This window comes from Triturus cristatus, chromosome 2_1 (assembly GCF_964204655.1).
Source record: "Triturus cristatus chromosome 2_1, aTriCri1.1, whole genome shotgun sequence".
In the NCBI taxonomy this organism is placed as follows: domain Eukaryota; kingdom Metazoa; phylum Chordata; class Amphibia; order Caudata; family Salamandridae; genus Triturus; species Triturus cristatus.
Window position 1 is genome coordinate 418,640,874 of NC_140581.1, and position 16,890 is coordinate 418,657,763.

The window sequence follows — 16,890 nt, forward strand, 5'->3', positions numbered from 1 at the left end:
CGGTGGGGGCGGTCTGCCCCAGGCGGCACTAGTTTGGGGGCGGCGGCCTTGCGACACTGGTGGCCTTGCAACACTGGTGAATGATGTACACAGTACACCCACCACCCCCCACACCCACACGAGCACAGCGCAAATGCACGTGACGTGCAATTATGTGTAAAGTGTGCGAAGTACTGCATTTGTGGGTCCCAGGGCCGTCAATCTTGTAGCGCGAAAGCGCTACCAATGACGGCCCTGGGCATAATTTTTGGCCAACCCCCGCGCCGAAAACGCAGCAGTGACGCATCACGTGCGCCACAGGGCCGCTTCCCCACTCCTTGTTATGGCCCCGGTCTTGAGCGGGCACTTCTGCACCCTGAAGGCGGATTATCCACTGGCTCTGTGCGGGTCCAGCTGGCGGACTCCACTCTCACTGGCCACCACCGACTTCAGAGTGGTTTCTCCCTGCGAGGGATTAATTCTTGCTGCTCGTGACCCCCACACCTGCAGCTCTGGCAGCGGTTACTACTTCGCCCTTCTCTCTGATGAACGGTGCAGATCGGCATGAGCTCCTTGGGAATACACCGAGGGTACCTCAGGAAATACGGTGAGGAAGACTCTGGGCGTCCATCCTGGCACCTTTGGCAATGCACTCTCATTCCTAATGCGCTTTCAAGATACAAACTGCCAAAGGGGGTCAATTGAGGGCATGATGTGTGAACGTATGGTGTGCTTTAATGCTGTGAGTGGCTCTCTGCACCAGCGCTGCAATCCACATTTAATTTACAATAGGTTATCGGAGAGCAGCCTTTGTGAGTTGCCCGAACCTCCTTCTGTTTTTCTAACTATGTACATGTCGTAATTCACAGTCGGCTCTCTCTTGAAATCGTGCTGGTTGAAAAGTCAGGAATAGGTCTGGATGTTAAATTAAAAACAGAAGTCCCCTGACTTTCCTTATGCTTAACTTCATACCTCTTCACAGAAAGACGTTTCATGTGTAGGTATACAGGGGTGTAGCTATCTGTGTGCAGCAGGTGCGCTTACACCAAGATCCAAAAGCCTAATGGGCCCAACCGAAACTGAGTATTGCTGTATTTCATTACCTTGGCAGAATGTAGGGGCCCATTTTCTTTGCAAGCTGCCCTTCCTGCGCCCCTGAATGTATATTGTGTCAGAATCATTTAGCATATAATACACATATTCATTGATTGTGTTCATAAAGTAATTGAACAAAAAATATTTGTCATTTGATGATAAAAGAAAATGGATGACTTGCCCGAACACACACTTAACCCGAAGGTGTCAGAGTTACACAAGCACCACTTGCGTTACAGACGTATAGATTCATTTTAAGCGATTTGCCAAGAATCGCCGAATTTTGAGCTGTTCCTGCCGCGATGCGAACCTGGTTGCATAGCTTTCAAGTCAACCGCTCTTGCCGTTTGGCCACAACTTCACCCCATGTACTTTTTCATTCTGATGTGATAAGCTCGAAAATTTGGCTGCTTAAGATCAATCACAGCAGCCAAAAGAATTCTAGGAGAAGAAATATAAGAAAAGCATCAATGCAGTAGCAATGCTTGGACTATCATGTAGAGATTGTTGCTAAATTTGAAGGTATATCCCCAATGTAGCAATTTTGTTTCACAAGCGTAAGTGAGATATTGCCAGTGATATTTAGCAATTTCTCCATTTGCACATTGAGTAATAATTAGCAGTGATTATAATTAAATGCAATCTTTCGACATGTTTTTGTAGAGGAATTAATCTGCAATGTTTTTCAGTGAACACTGCTGTATGTGATTCTATACTATGCCTTGTTATGCTATTTTACTATATGTTATGTTACAAGCAGTATTGTGCAATCTATCATCTGCATAGCACCTTAGCATATCTTGCTCTAGACTCTTATCATATGGCTATAAGTTTTGATTGATCAGTTGTGTATTTTTTATTTTTTTAGGCCGCGGATGATTATGTGCGGTTAGCAGCGATTTTTTTTTTTTTTTTAACCCTATTTTATTTTTATAAATGGTTCATGTGAAAGTAAAATGAATCACACCCACATGAAGAACTTTCTTAACAACTAAAGAGTCCAAAAGATGGCTGCTTCCTAGACATACTCAGAGCCAGATTCGCCCGGCAACCTTATACGGGGCTCCAGTCTAGGGCCGAAAGCTCTATATGGACCTAGAGGTCCACTCAGGAGCAATGAGACCGATATTCTCCAGTTTGGGAAATTGGGTTAGGTGCTGAGGGGAGTGGATGCCACACTCAAGAAGCAACCACATGGGAAGCAGGATGGTGGTCGGCTGAGGCGACCGCTCACAGCTCATAATGCCTTGATCTATTGAAACCCCCCAATGTGCCTGTTCTAAAATAAGGATGCTATTGCAAGTTTTGAACACTGCTGAAATTGCTGAGTGAGGAGGTCAGCAGCTAGTTGCACCCCCACTTGCAGAGTTGCGGCCAGACAGCAAGAACTCCTACAAACCTGTGAGAAGCTCTACAGCACGCTGAGCGGGTTTGATTGCTGTTGCTCGGAGATGCATTTTCCACTCGGGATGAAGCCAAAGGGGCAACCAGTAACTCGAGGTTAGACCGGGGCGGCTCCGGCTGCTGGCAGTCCGTCATTAAGTGTGGCCCCGACATCTGCCCGCTCAGCGACTGAGATATGTGCTGGGACAGAGGCAGTGGCTTGACTGCCTGGATGCCAAGGGCAAACTGGGACCCGGAAGGATGACGTTCCAGAGAGGAAGGGGAAGGGCGGGTCAGTGCCCCAACAACACCTGCCGGTCTGACAATTTTGGATCTATTCGGAGGCTCCAGACCGCGACAAGGACTGGGAGCTGGAATCGGGAACGAGGAGCAGGGCAAAGCGGAGGATCTGGATGAAGGGGCCCAGAAGACAGCACTAACGGCCAGCCTGCAAGTAAATGACAATCCAGCAATATTTAATATGGCAATGCCCAGTTTAGCAGAGGCTGGCTGCCTACAGATACAGGACAACTGTGGAGGGGTCAGAGATACTCAATTTGGACGGGGGAAGGAAAGGAACAAAGAAGATCAAAATGGTGATACTTATAGCCACTCCAGCAATAATATCAAGGTCGAAAATGTAATAAAAGTTATTGCAAGTGGGGAGAAGGGAGAAATACAGAAGGACCACATGGAAAATCCCTCTGAGAACCCTCAACAGAGCAGAAATAAGAAACCCCAGGCCAATACTTTGGGGCAAGTACGATGCCAGAAGTCACAGCACAACAGGGAAAGCCGGCGCCGGTCAAGTCGATGACAAACATATTATGCATTCATTCATTCATTCATTTCTTTAGGCTAAAACATCCATAAATCCATTTAACTGATATATTTGATTATACAGGATTAACCAGCTACGTCCTAGGAATAAAACATTTTGTTTTCAATTTTAAAGCTGTTTATTGACCCATAAAAAAGAATCTTCACCTGCTCTTTGTTGTCAGAACCCTGGCTTATCTGCACCATCTCGATTTCTAAAATACTAAACAAAAGTGTATAAAAATAATAACGCAACAGCTGAACGGTTGATGACAAACGGTTGCTCATTAATCCCCATGCCCTCCGTATGAAATGTGTTGTGTATTTTTGGATTAACAGGTTGGGTGAAACTCTACACTGTAGGACAATCCTATACACACCTCTTATAATAAATCAATTCCAAGATGGTTCAGCCACTTCCCATATATTATGGCAGCAGGAGGGAATGAGGTCCTCCTTGTTCACAGCCAGGCAATGCTCCACAGCAGTTATAAGAGTCTATTACAAGCACCGCACCAGAAAGAACATGCATATCAATAATCAGCTGGAGGTTTTTGGTGCAATAGAGCCAAGCTACACTGTTGACTCCAGAGAAAATACATGAGGCCATGGGAGCTTCATTTGCCACTCAGATAAAAGTGAAGGCTGAGAAACAGCCCAGTCAATGTCCTAAAACAACCGACAATAAAGTAATTCTCAAGGAGTACATTTTGCTTTCTTATCATTCGGTTTATGGTTTCAACTTTTGTAAGCCAAAACTCGGTAGAAATTGAAGAATATACTTAGTGTGCGGCACACGCGCAGCACAGCCTGTACTGTATTGGACAATAGCTAGGGCAGTGGGACTTTATGATGCACCTTTCAGACCTTTCAAGTGCTCGCCGCCTTTTTTACCCAGCACCCCACCCCGCTACCTGCCATGGGCGGCAATCTGAGGTATAGCCCCGGGCGCCAGAAGCTCTAGCTACGCCCCTGTCTCTAGGCAATGCATGCTCCTACACCGATGTTGTTTCAAGGGCACATTGGTACAGTCACCCTTCACAAAGAAGCACTATGCTTCGATTACACACAGTTCGTTTCTTGTCTCTTCACATCTCCTGGCCAAAAGTTTGTTAGTTACATGCCTATTTTTTCTCACTAAAATGTTTCCCTTTACTGCGCTCGCCTCTCGCAGTCCCCCGTGCCCTCTCTGTGTCCCCAGTGCCTTTCAACCTCTTGCCCCTCCTATTCTGCCCTATTTTGGTCACTTGGTTTATCTCCTCTAATAATGCTTCCGTCTCGAGGAACACCTTTCCCAGTGCCATGCCTCAACCTCGTCAAAGTACACTGCCCTTTGCACTGCCCTTCTCCAATGCACATCATGCCTCCATCCTTCACAGCGTTTCTCTTGAGAGAGTACACTACGATGCTCCTCTCCTGAGAACATTGTGTGTCCGCACCTTCACAGCATTGCTTTTCAAAGCGATCACATTATTTTTCTTTTCCCCTGTACGCACTGTGGTTCCGCCCCTTTTACAGTGCTGCCCTTTAGAGAGAATGCAGTGTGCTACTCTTCTCATAAATTTATTGTTTCCATTCCTCTAGTGCGTTTCTTCTGTTCACATGCTGTCTCTATTCACAATGCTTCTCTTCCCTTGGGTGCACTGCGTCTCATGCTCACTGCTTCTCTTCCCTTGGGTATACTGCGTCTCATGCTCACTTGCTCTCTTCCTTTGGGTACACTGCGTCTCATGCTCACTGATTCTCTTTCCCTTGGGTACACTGCATCTCATGCTCACTGATTCTCTTCCCTTCGGTACACTGCGTCTCATGCTCACTGCTTCTCTTCCCTTGGATACACTCCGTCTCATGCTCACTGTTTCTCTTCCCTTGGGTACACTGCGTCTCATGCTCTCAGCTTCTCTTTCCTTGGGTACACTCTGTCTCATGCTCACTGCTTCTCTTCCCTTGGGTACACTCTGTCTCATGCTCACTGCTTCTCTTCCCTTGGGCACACTCCGTCTCATGCTCACGGTATCTCTTCCCTTGGGTACGCTGCATCTCATGCTCACAGCTTCTCTTTCCTTGGGTACACTGCGTCTCATGCTCACTGCTTCTCTTCCCTTGGGTACACTCCGTCTCATGCTCACTGCTTCTCTTCCCTTGGGTACACTCTGTCTCATGCTCACTGCTTCTCTTCCCTTGGGTACACTGCGTCTCATGATCACTGCTTCTCTTCCCTTGGGTACACTGCGTCTCATGCTCACTGCTTCTCTTCCCTTGGATACACTGCGCCTCATGGTCACTTCATGTCGATGTCCTTGTCGTACCTCTGTGGTGTACGAGGGAGGATTAGAGTGGCAATCCTTGTGCTTCCAGAGGTTTTCTGCTCCTACCTGAAAACAGATTTGCCCTGCCACTGATTGTCACCTGGTACTGTGATTGGTAGATATTTTTAAGTTGCTGGCGAGTATCCAGAAGTTGACTTCGACCTGACGTTTTCTGACTGGGAACAGTGTATTGTTAATGAGAAGGTGTGCTGCCATTTTCTGTTGACATACTTTATAAACTGTAAATACATGCCTTCCATGTGGTTTCTTTTTGCTAGAACGTCTTGTAACAATAGGACAGACTGAGTGTAGGACATGCACCTTTTCTGCGTGATCACCCTGTATTTTCACCTTTTATTGTACCCTATATTTATGCTGGCTTAAGAACTCTGTGAACTTTACCCCTGCTACTCAGTGGTAAAGTGCCTCCACCTTTAAACATGGTCAAATTGGTATATTCCTAATTGGTATATTTCACTTACATACAAATCCCTAGTATATGGTCCAAAATATACCCATGGCATGTAAGTTAAATGCCACTACTAGGCTACAGCACCTATTGTGCCATCGACTACAGTGACAGTTTAAAAAACGGCTTCAGGCCTACCCTGTATAGCCTGACTGTAGCAGTGTAAAAACTGCAATTTAACCTGTCAGAATAAACCCTTTTGACAGATAAAAAACACAATTTTAAATATTAAATAAGTCACTCCTATGTAGGATGTGTAGTCTGCAAGGAAGGGTTCATAGTATTTAAAGTAGGACATGTAGAAATCTAACATTAATATGTCCTTACAGTGACCAGCACCCACAAGCTATGTTCAATTTGGTAGACCCACCTGTCCTATGTAGAAAACCAGAGTATTGATTAAAATCCTAATACAGTGTCTTGGGTATGGGACTTGATAGAATAATAATCACGGAACTATTTTCAATAGTTAATAAAATACAAATCAATGGTGAAGTTGAATTTGTAATAAATATCAAGGAAACAAGGAAAGTTACCTTTTTCCTGGGGACTAATTTGCATTTGCTCTCAAACTTTTTCAAGCCAAGGATTAGCATTTGAATAGGTGTGAAAAAGGTGTGAAATGCTTCTCAAAAGCAAACAACTGGCATACCTGAATGAGCAGAGATGACTCCTCTGATCCTAACAAAATAGGCAGGGTGGAGGCTGTGACCATCCTTTTTGACATCATAGTGCCAACTCCTGCTTAAGTGTTCAAATCTTGCTTTACTTGTCTGCTATATTTACTTATAACACTTAGGTATGTACTTGAAAGGCAGCAAACGGGATACCAGGACATATCTTGTGTAACCACTGTCTGGTTGCTGAAGGACTCTGATTTGTCTTACCAGACTTCTGTCTCTGGGTTTTATATACAACACTGTAACGTTCATCAACTAAACGAGTACACTCCTTGCCCCTGAGTATTTGTATTATATTATGGATGGCACAAAATTAACTTCACATCTATTCCTACTTAGGAGACCGAAACAGACTATCAATATGTTTTCTAACCTATTGGAATATAGAAATAGCTTTAAGATACCTGGAAGTCAAGCATAACCATAGTAACGTTTGACCATAGAGCACGAATAGCAAAGGGAAAACTGATGATGATACTAAGCTTGTTAAATTAACAGATATCAAACACAGTGTCCTTACTTCTGACCAGTCCAAAGCAACCCACTGAGGAGGGCATGATTGGTTATTACAAGGTTCCTTTTCGATGGGTCGGTGGGTCAAACAGCTGATGTCGTCCAGGGACTCCTCCTCAGAAGGTCCAATCTTTCTGATGCACATGACTGTCCTTGATCGAATTCCTCCATCACAGGTTTTGCTGCAATCAGACCAGTCGCCTATAAACCACCTAGGATGAGAAAAAACAGGGAAATTCAGTCACTCACACCACAAACATGACACAGTATATTCTAAAACAATTAGGCTTTTTATTTTTATATATCAAGATATATCAAGTGGTAAAAGTCCACTGAGTAACATAAAATGTGTTGGATGACATCACTGACCAAGAGTACACCATTGCAGCATTTTGTTTTCCATGTGAAGATACCAAATTACTGACGCAGTAGCATCAGTTTTTATCATAAGCGGTTCTCAACATTGTCATCAATTTCAGAATCCTGCACTGTTGCAAAAGAACTATGGAAGGTATTTTACAAAAGCTAAAGTGCCAAGCGTGACCATGGTCTGCCACACGCGACTCCTCCTGGTATTGGAGACATCTGTTTATAGACCTTCCTACTTGAGAAGATCTGTGATAATGGTAGTCAGGATGATGGATTTGTGTGTGAGAAATTTTGAAGACTGCAGTAAAATAAGGGAGAATTTGAGCTACTGAATAAGTATCTGCCTCACCCCAGTGTGCATCTTTTTAAGGGTTTGTCACTTTCATAACTGAATAATATCTTGTTCCTATCCTGGGAGGGTGGAGGTGATTCACGGTGAGAAGTTGGGCACCAAATCCAAGAATTAACACTACCACATTGCATTTCAGGATGGAAGTTGCAATCTTAGCTCATGTCTACAGATACAGATAGAAGCCCTGAATGTCTCCCAAGTAGGCAGCTTCTGCAGCTGATTCACTGCTACATTACCTGTAAACGAATTACGATTGATACCAAAATATTGGATACAAAATATTGTGTGACATGATTATTGTATCAAAATAATTGTGGAAAAGAATATCTCAGGTAAGCATATAGGTTTTTTGGTATATAATACATGGTTGAAGGTTTTTGGACTCCTCTTTTTCTACTCTTCCTCTGTGATAAACCCAACATGTAAATTCAATGTGTGAATGTTATAAATGTTATACATGAGGGACGTTAGGGCCTTGTGATTATTCAAATTAACTGATTTTAAAATGTATCTTCAAAAACTATGTCGGATTTTAATTTTATTTTTATGTATATAGATCGAATAAAGTTGGTACTGACTAACTGATATATACTATCATTTTAGGGATATTGATATATTGTTATATTTATTATTGTTTGCTTTCATATAATTATAATAAATATTGTTTTCTAATTCAATATATATTAGTTATTAGAACATTGGAATGTTGGAAGCTCCATTGAAAACAACGGAGTGCTCTGGGCTTATAATGGCTGGTATAAGCCCGGAGCTCCAACATTCCAATGCTTCTTTGTTCACAGTTCTGACTGTGAACAAAGGCTTCAGGGAGCCTGAGGGGATTTCAATCCCCTCGCGCTCCCTGAAGCTTTTCTTTTATTTGTTAGAACATTCTGCCCTCTAGTGGCAGAATGTTCTAATAGCCTTATAACCCTTCGTAGCTGGGCTATACTGGCTATTAAAGTCCCGTTACCTTGTTAAAGTCCCTCACCTTCGGCTCGGGCCTTTAACGATGCAGCGGGCTTTTAATAGCCGGTATAGCCCGCTACGGCGGGCTATAAGGCTATAGTATATTATTATTAATTCCTAGTATTGTTAGTATACTTTTTATTGATAAAAAAAATATAGTTTGCAATTTTAAAAGTGTCTTTTTTAAATTTATAATGTAGTGGATTATTAGTTTTGTAGGCATACAGGTGAGAAGTTAATTAAATTATAATTACCTTAATTTTAATGTTAATTTTTTATTGTTAAATAACTATATGGATATTAATTATGTACATACTTAAACAAATGAAATGTAAATAAAATAACATTTAAATGATTATTCTTAATCTATATTTAATTTTTTAAGTAAAACATGATACTAGTTTATATTATAGTAGTGGGTTATTGGGTTTGTAGGGAGATAGGGTGGGAAGTTAATTTACGTTTGAATTAATCTACTTTATATATTAGTTATTATATATTGTAGATTAAATATTTAATAGGTTAATATTTTTTCAACTTGCTTAATTATTTGATTGTTATTTTATTTATTTGTTTAATTCTTCCATATTGAATTATGTATACTTTTCAATTGCTTATTATTTTAAAGATGTATTTTACTTGATTCATTTATTAATTTATTGTTACGTTTGTTCTTACTAATATTGTCAAATGTAGTTTCCATTTTTTTAGTTTATTTGTTTAATTTACATACTGTTCCATAACATTTATTATTCACATTTTTTTTTTTATATTTGTAATATTTTTACACCTTTTTAATTTATATTGCATACATGTCTATTTAAATTTGATTTAAAATATTGTTGTTAGGTATTTCAAGGTTTTCTATAAAATAATTATGAGTTTCAATGATGTATGCAATTCTTACGAAGTTCAGCACGTTCTCAACTGAGCATACATTGGAGTGAGGATAGTAAATCCAACCGCTCCAAAGTTGAGCACTTGCCCTACCGTTACTTAAACCGGAGTGGGAATTGTAAATCTAACATTTTCCATACTTCTACGTAGTTTGGAGTGGGAATACTAAATCTAACACCTCCATAGTCCAGCACTTTCCATACTGTTGGTTAGACTGGAGTAGGAAAAGTAAATCTAGCCCTCCAAAGTTAATTACTTTCCCTATTGTTGCTTAGACTGAAGTGGGAATAGTAAATATATCAACTTTTAAGCTCAACGCTTTCCTTACTGTTTCTTAGACTGGAGTGAAAATAGTAAATTGAACCCCTCCAAAGTCCAAAACTTTCTCTACAGTGGTTTAGACTGGAGTTGGACTAGTATAAGTAACCACTTCTATGTCCAATACTTTTCCTACTGCTGTGTGGGAATGTAAAGCTGAACTCCTCCAAAGTCCAACACTTTCTGTACTGTTCTTTAGACTGGAGTGGGTATATTAAATGTATCACCTCTAAAGTCCAACACTTTTCCCACTGTTGCTTAGACTGGAGTAGGAATAGTAACTCTAACCCCTCCGAAGTTCAATGCCTTCCCTACTGTTCCTTAGACTTGAATGAGATTACTAGATGTAACTCTTCTACAGTCCAGGGCTTTCTCTCCTGTTGGTTAGACTGGAGTGGGAATAGTAAACCTAACCCCTCAACACTTTCCCTACTGTTGCTCAAACTTGAGTGGGTATAGTAAATGTAACCCCTCCGAAGTCCAACACCTTCTCTACTGTTGCATAAATGGAACTAAGAATAGTAAATCAAAAGACTCCAAGCTCTAATAGTTTCCATAATGTTAGTCAGACTGGATTTATATTAGTTTTCTTATTGTTCATTTATTTTCTTTTTATATTTAGTTTTTTGAAATATTTACAATATTAAAAATAATTATTTGTTTATGTTTAATATTTTACTAACATTTTCTGTGTATATATTTTTTTAATGTATTTTTGTTTCTAATAATAATTTTTGTAAATGGTTTACATTGTTAAAATATTATGTTTTTTAAATATATGTGTATATTATTTCTATACTTGTGTACAGTATTAAATAAAACTAAATGTTCTATTTTTTTTATGCCTGACACCTTCAAAGGACTATATATATATATCGGAGGTGCATTTTTCCACTACCAGCCCTGAAGAGAGGATTGCCTCGAAACGCGTCGGTGTAAGTGGTGGGAACTGTGTAAGCAGTAGAGAGACGTTTTCCTTTCCGCTTAATAAAGGTGTAATGCTTGGAACACCTTGGTGTTTTTCGAGTGCTTTTCAAATCAAACGACCAACCAAGCAGGAGCATGGATTTATTGGCGGCGGTCGTGCCGTCGAAGAGCACCACCCCGAGAACCTGGGGGCCCCAGGGGCTGACATCCGCCGGCCTCTAATTGGGGACTAACATCAAGGAATTGAGGACTACGTCGATCTGCCGGGGCTCATTTGGGGGCTCCGTTCAGCAGGAAATTGCACTCTTATTCAAAGCTGACACTACATTGCCCAGAATACTTTGCTTATCGCACAGGTGACAACCGATCACGTGGTATGTCACACGGTGCTTTTAAGCAGGGAGTGATCGGAGGTGCATTTTTCCACTACCAGCCCTGAAGAGAGGATTGCCTCGAAACGCGTCAGCGTACGTGGTGGGAACTGTGTAAGCAGTAGAAAGACGTTTTCCTTTCCGCTTAATAAAGGTGTAATGCTTGGAACACCTTGGTGTTTTTCGAGTGCTTTTCAAATCAAACGACCAACCAAGCAGGAGCATGGATTTATTGGCGGCGGTCGTGCCGCCGAAGAGCACCACCCCGAGAACCTGGGGGCCCCAGGGGCTGACATCCGCCGGCCTCTAATTGGGGACTAACATCAAGGAATTGAGGACTACGTCGATCTGCCGGGGCTCATTTGGGGGCTCCGTTCAGCAGGAAATTGCACTCTTATTCAAAGCCGACACTACATTGCCCAGAATACTTTGCTTATCGCACAGGTGACAACCGATCACGTGGTATGTCACACGGTGCTTTTAAGCAGGGAGTGATCGGAGGTGCATTTTTCCACTACCAGCCCTGAAGAGAGGATTGCCTCGAAACGCGTCGGCGTACGTGGTCGGAACTGTGTAAGCAGTAGAGAGACGTTTTCCTTTCCGCTTAATAAAGGTGTAATGCTTGGAACACCTTGGTGTTTTCCGAGTGCTTTTCAAATCAAACGACCAACCAAGCAGGAGCATGGATTTATTGGCGGCGGTCGTGCCGTCGAAGAGCACCACCGCGAGAACCTGGGGGCCCCAGGGGCTGACATCTGCCGGCCTCTAATTGGGGACTAACATCAAGGAATTGAGGACTACGTCGATCTGCCGGGGCTCATTTGGGGGCTCCGTTCAGCAGGAAATTGCACTCTTATTCAAAGCCGACACTACATTGCCCAGAATACTTTGCTTATCGCACAGGTGACAACCGATCACGTGCTATGTCACACGGTGCTTTTAAGCAGGGAGTGATCGGAGGTGCATTTTTCCACTACCAGCCCTGAAGAGAGGATTGCCTCGAAACGCGTCGGCGTACGTGGTGGGAACTGTGTAAGCAGTAGAGAGACGTTTTCCTTTCCGCTTAATAAAGGTGCAATGCTTGGAACACCTTGGTGTTTTCCGAGTGCTTTTCAAATCAAACGACCAACCAAGCAGGAGCATGAATTTATTGGCGGCGGTCGTGCCGTCGAAGAGCACCACCCCGAGAACCTGGGGGCCCCAGGGGCTGACATCCACCGGCCTCTAATTGGGGACTAACATCAAGGAATTGAGGACTACGTCGATCTGCCGGGGCTCATTTGGGGGCTCCGTTCAGCAGGAAATTGCACTCTTATTCAAAGCTGACACTACATTGCCCAGAATACTTTGCTTATCGCACAGGTGACAACCGATCACGTGGTATGTCACACGGTGCTTTTAAGCAGGGAGTGATCGGAGGTGCATTTTTCCACTACCAGCCCTGAAGAGAGGATTGCCTCGAAACGCGTCGGCTGTACGTGGTGGGAACTGTGTAAGCAGTAGAGAGACGTTTTCCTTTCCGCTTAATAAAGGTGTAATGCTTGGAACACCTTGGTGTTTTTCGAGTGCTTTTCAAATCAAATGACCAACCAAGCAGGAGCATGGATTTATTGGCGGCGGTCGTGCCGTCGAAGAGCACCACCCCGAGAACCTGGGGGCCCCAGGGGCTGACATCCGCCGGCCTCTAATTGGGGACTAACATCAAGGAATTGAGGACTACGTCGATCTGCCGGGGCTCATTTGGGGGCTCTGTTCAGCAGGAAATTGCACTCTTATTCAAAGCCGACACTACATTGCCCAGAATACTTTGCTTATCGCACAGGTGACAACCGATCACGTGGTATGTCACACGGTGCTTTTAAGCAGGGAGTGATCGGAGGTGCATTTTTCCACTACCAGCCCTGAAGAGAGGATTGCCTTGAAACGCGTCGGCGTACGTGGTGGGAACTGTGTAAGCAGTAGAGAGACGTTTTCCTTTCCGCTTAATAAAGGTGTAATGCTTGGAACTCCTTGGTGTTTTTCGAGTGCTTTTCAAATCAAACGACCAACCAAGCAGGAGCATGGATATATATATATATATATATATATATATATAAATTCAGTGAAAAAACCATAGGTTTCACACATGTTATAGTTAGCTGGAAATTTTACTGATAAAAAACCAATGAAATTCCCCCGTTATAGTTAGTGCAGGCAACTATAACTCACGCGACCGCAATCCTCTGCTGATGACATATGTGTCTTTATGAAAAAAAAATATTTGTAATATATGTATAGCTAAAATTTAATGGAAGAAGACATGGGCAAATAAGTGTCTAAATACAGTATTAGCATCAGCAGAAGATTGCGGTCGCGTGAGTTATAGTTGCCTGCACTAACTATAACAGGGGAATTTCATTGGTTTTTTATCAGTAAAATTTCCAGCTAACTATAACATGTGTGAAACCTATGGTTTTTTCACTGAATTTGCAAGGTTTTTTAAATGCTAATTCCTAACTATAACGTGTGTGAAACCTATGGTTTTTTCAGTGAAATTGTACGTTTTTTTAAATGCTAAGTTACTTTACGCCATTCGTGGCGTGCGTGCCCACTTAACGCAGTTCGTTCCGTGCGCGCACGGTGCGCTTCGCGCACCGTGCGCGCACAGTGAGCACCGCGCGCCCACTTTACGCAGTTAGTGCCGTGCACGCACGGTGGGCACGCGGTGCGCTATGCGCACCGCGTGCCCACGTTACGCTAGATGGGCCATGTACGCACGATGCGCTTCGCGCACCGTGCGCACATGGAGGACATATGATGCGCTTCGTTGTGAAAGGTAATATTTTAATTTTTATCATTCGTAATATGCCATGCTCAAATGGTGCCATTCGGGCCCCATTTGCACATGGGGTGGGGAGAGTATAGATATTTTTTTTTATTATTAATTTTTACCGTACGCGTACGGTAAGCGTAATCGGCGAAATTATCAAAAAAATTAAAATTCTGTTTTTGGCCTTGGGGGATCTTTGAGGACTCCCTCAACATGGCTAGGTACTTAGGAGCTGTCTAAACAGTCCCTTTACATGTTTTTGGCCTTTGTTTTTTAACCCCCTCTCAGACTGCGAGAGAGAAAATGGCGGCCGCCGCTTCCTGGTTTCGACCGATTCGAATGTTTACTAAGATCTAACAGCCAATCAGAATCGCGCTCGCGCACGGCGGCGTGCGCGTACGGTAAGCGCACCGTAAGCGCACCGTAAGCTGGCTCAGATATATATATTGATTTAAAGGCTATTTTCTCAGAATCTACTGAACAGATTTACACCAAACCTACAAAAGGCACTTCCTTGACCTGTCGACAACCTCTCTGCCAAATTTCAAGGAACTCTGTTCAGCCGTTCGGGCTGTAGCTGTGTCTAAAGGTCCTATGGAAAAATGCATGGGAAAAACGCGTTTTGGGACCCCCCTTTTATCTCAGCCCCCGCTTGACGAATCCCCCCGAGACTTTCAGGGTAGGAGCGGAGCGTAGCGCCCCATTAGTTTTGAAAATTTCACGAGGATTCGTCGACCAGCGCCAAAGTTATTCCAAATAGAATGTTGCGGTTTTCCTATGGAAACAGGGTCCTAACTATAACTACCTACTGGCGACCGCCAGTAGGTAATATATGTATGTATGTATGTATGTATGTATGTATGTATATATGTATATATATATATCCCAACGTAACTTTGCCTTGATGCAGGAACAGACACAGCAGCTGGTAGGTTTAAAGACCTTTATTCAGAAACCGGCAAAACGAGCTCCGTTAAAAAAGTAAAATCCTGACGCGTTTCGGGGCTGGCAAAGGCCCCTTATTCATAGGATGACTGCTTGCTTGCGTGCTGGAAAGCTCATTAAGGCGCCATTAGTTGCATGCATTTAAATAGTCCCAGTGGACTTTTCCCAAGAATCAACAGTCCCAAGCATGCTGGTACCTGTAGTTTGTAGAACTTCAAGCCAAATCACTCCCAAGTGGGACCTGCACACTTTCAAGTAATTTCAAGTCCTGCTTTGTTCCCCCAGTGGGTTGCAGAGTTCGTTTAAAGTCGGTGATTTTCAAAAACAGCTGCACCTCAAGGTTACGAAAGTTCTCAACCTTCTGGCCCCACACTGATTCAGTACGGTGGTCTGTTCCCCACGGCCAGGCGACCGTGTTTAAATCCCAACGTAGCTTTGCCTTGATGCAGGAACAGACACAGCAGCTGGTAGGTTTAAAGACCTTTATTCAGAAACCGGCAAAACGAGCTCCGTTAAAAAAGTAAAATCCTGACGCGTTTCGGGGCTGGCAAAGGCCCCTTATTCATAGGATGACTGCTTGCTTGCGTGCTGGAAAGCTCATTAAGGCGCCATTAGTTGCATGCATTTAAATAGTCCCAGTGGACTTTTCCCAAGAATCAACAGTCCCAAGCATGCTGGTACCTGTAGTTTGTAGAACTTCAAGCCAAATCACTCCCAAGTGGGACCTGCACACTTTCAAGTGGATGTTTTCAGTATAAGCATAGAAACACAATGGTTGGTAAACAATATTTGGGTGTTTCAATATTTTTTACCACAATATTCTGCCCGACAACCCTCCAGGGCTTAGGTCACTCTCACAATGCATAACACGTAGTAAGGCACAATAGCATCACTGCAGAAAAAGTATCTTAATAACTACAACTGTATTCCCAGAGCTGATAAACAACTGATGTATCAACAGTTCAAGTTTGTGGAGTTTAGCAAATGAAGAAAACACGCAATATAATGATATCGCTTAGTTGAAGTAACCTCACACCAAAACAAAAAGTACATATATCCCCATCATAGGGGCCGATCACGATGTCGGGCGGAAAGCTTCCTACCGACAGTTGGAATTTCCTCGACCGCGTCGTAACCCTTCTGACCAACTCGGTCAGTTTATATTCCGACTGAGCGATTACAATGTTCGCGGTCGGAACGTAAACTGCACGGTCATTCCGAATCGGTTCCGACAATGGAGGGCCCGCGACAGGGTGTAGGGGTTTCCGCACACACCCCATTTCCCCATAGGAGCCTGTGTTACGGCCGGTTGTTGGGAGGAACACCAGCTCCCATAGGGAAGAATGGGAATCCGGCCAAAGAGTGTTCAGTCGCATCATAATTGGGAGGGAAGAACCGCAGACCGCAGGTCGGTCAGTCCCGATTCCAAGACGGTGTCCGGTGGAGGCTTTCCGCCCAACATCAAACTTGCCCCCTAAGTATTCTTAATGAGGTTGATCAGCATACAGATCAGTGAAGATGATACAGCAGAAAGGAAAACTACTTGGAGGTAGCATATTCCACCATCAATAAATCCCTCAAAAGGGCTATTTCATGAGATTGATAAGCGATTTTCAGGATTTGTGAACATATTAGGTAGAAAGTAGTTTCTGTGTGCACAACAACGCCCATATTACACAGCAGGTGGTT

At 43.2% G+C, this 16,890-nt stretch overlaps 1 protein-coding gene across 1 annotated transcript in view; it reads right to left on the reverse strand.

Moving 5' to 3' along the window:
• The window catches only part of ADAMTS6 (ADAM metallopeptidase with thrombospondin type 1 motif 6), a 1,840,341-nt gene that overhangs the window by 124,048 nt on the left and 1,699,403 nt on the right, over window positions 1-16,890 (reverse strand). Inside the window, exon 22 of the mRNA XM_085631708.1 lies at window positions 7,255-7,459. Coding sequence (XP_085487834.1) covers window positions 7,255-7,459 — 205 coding nt within the window. The remainder of the gene's footprint in view (window positions 1-7,254; window positions 7,460-16,890) is intronic.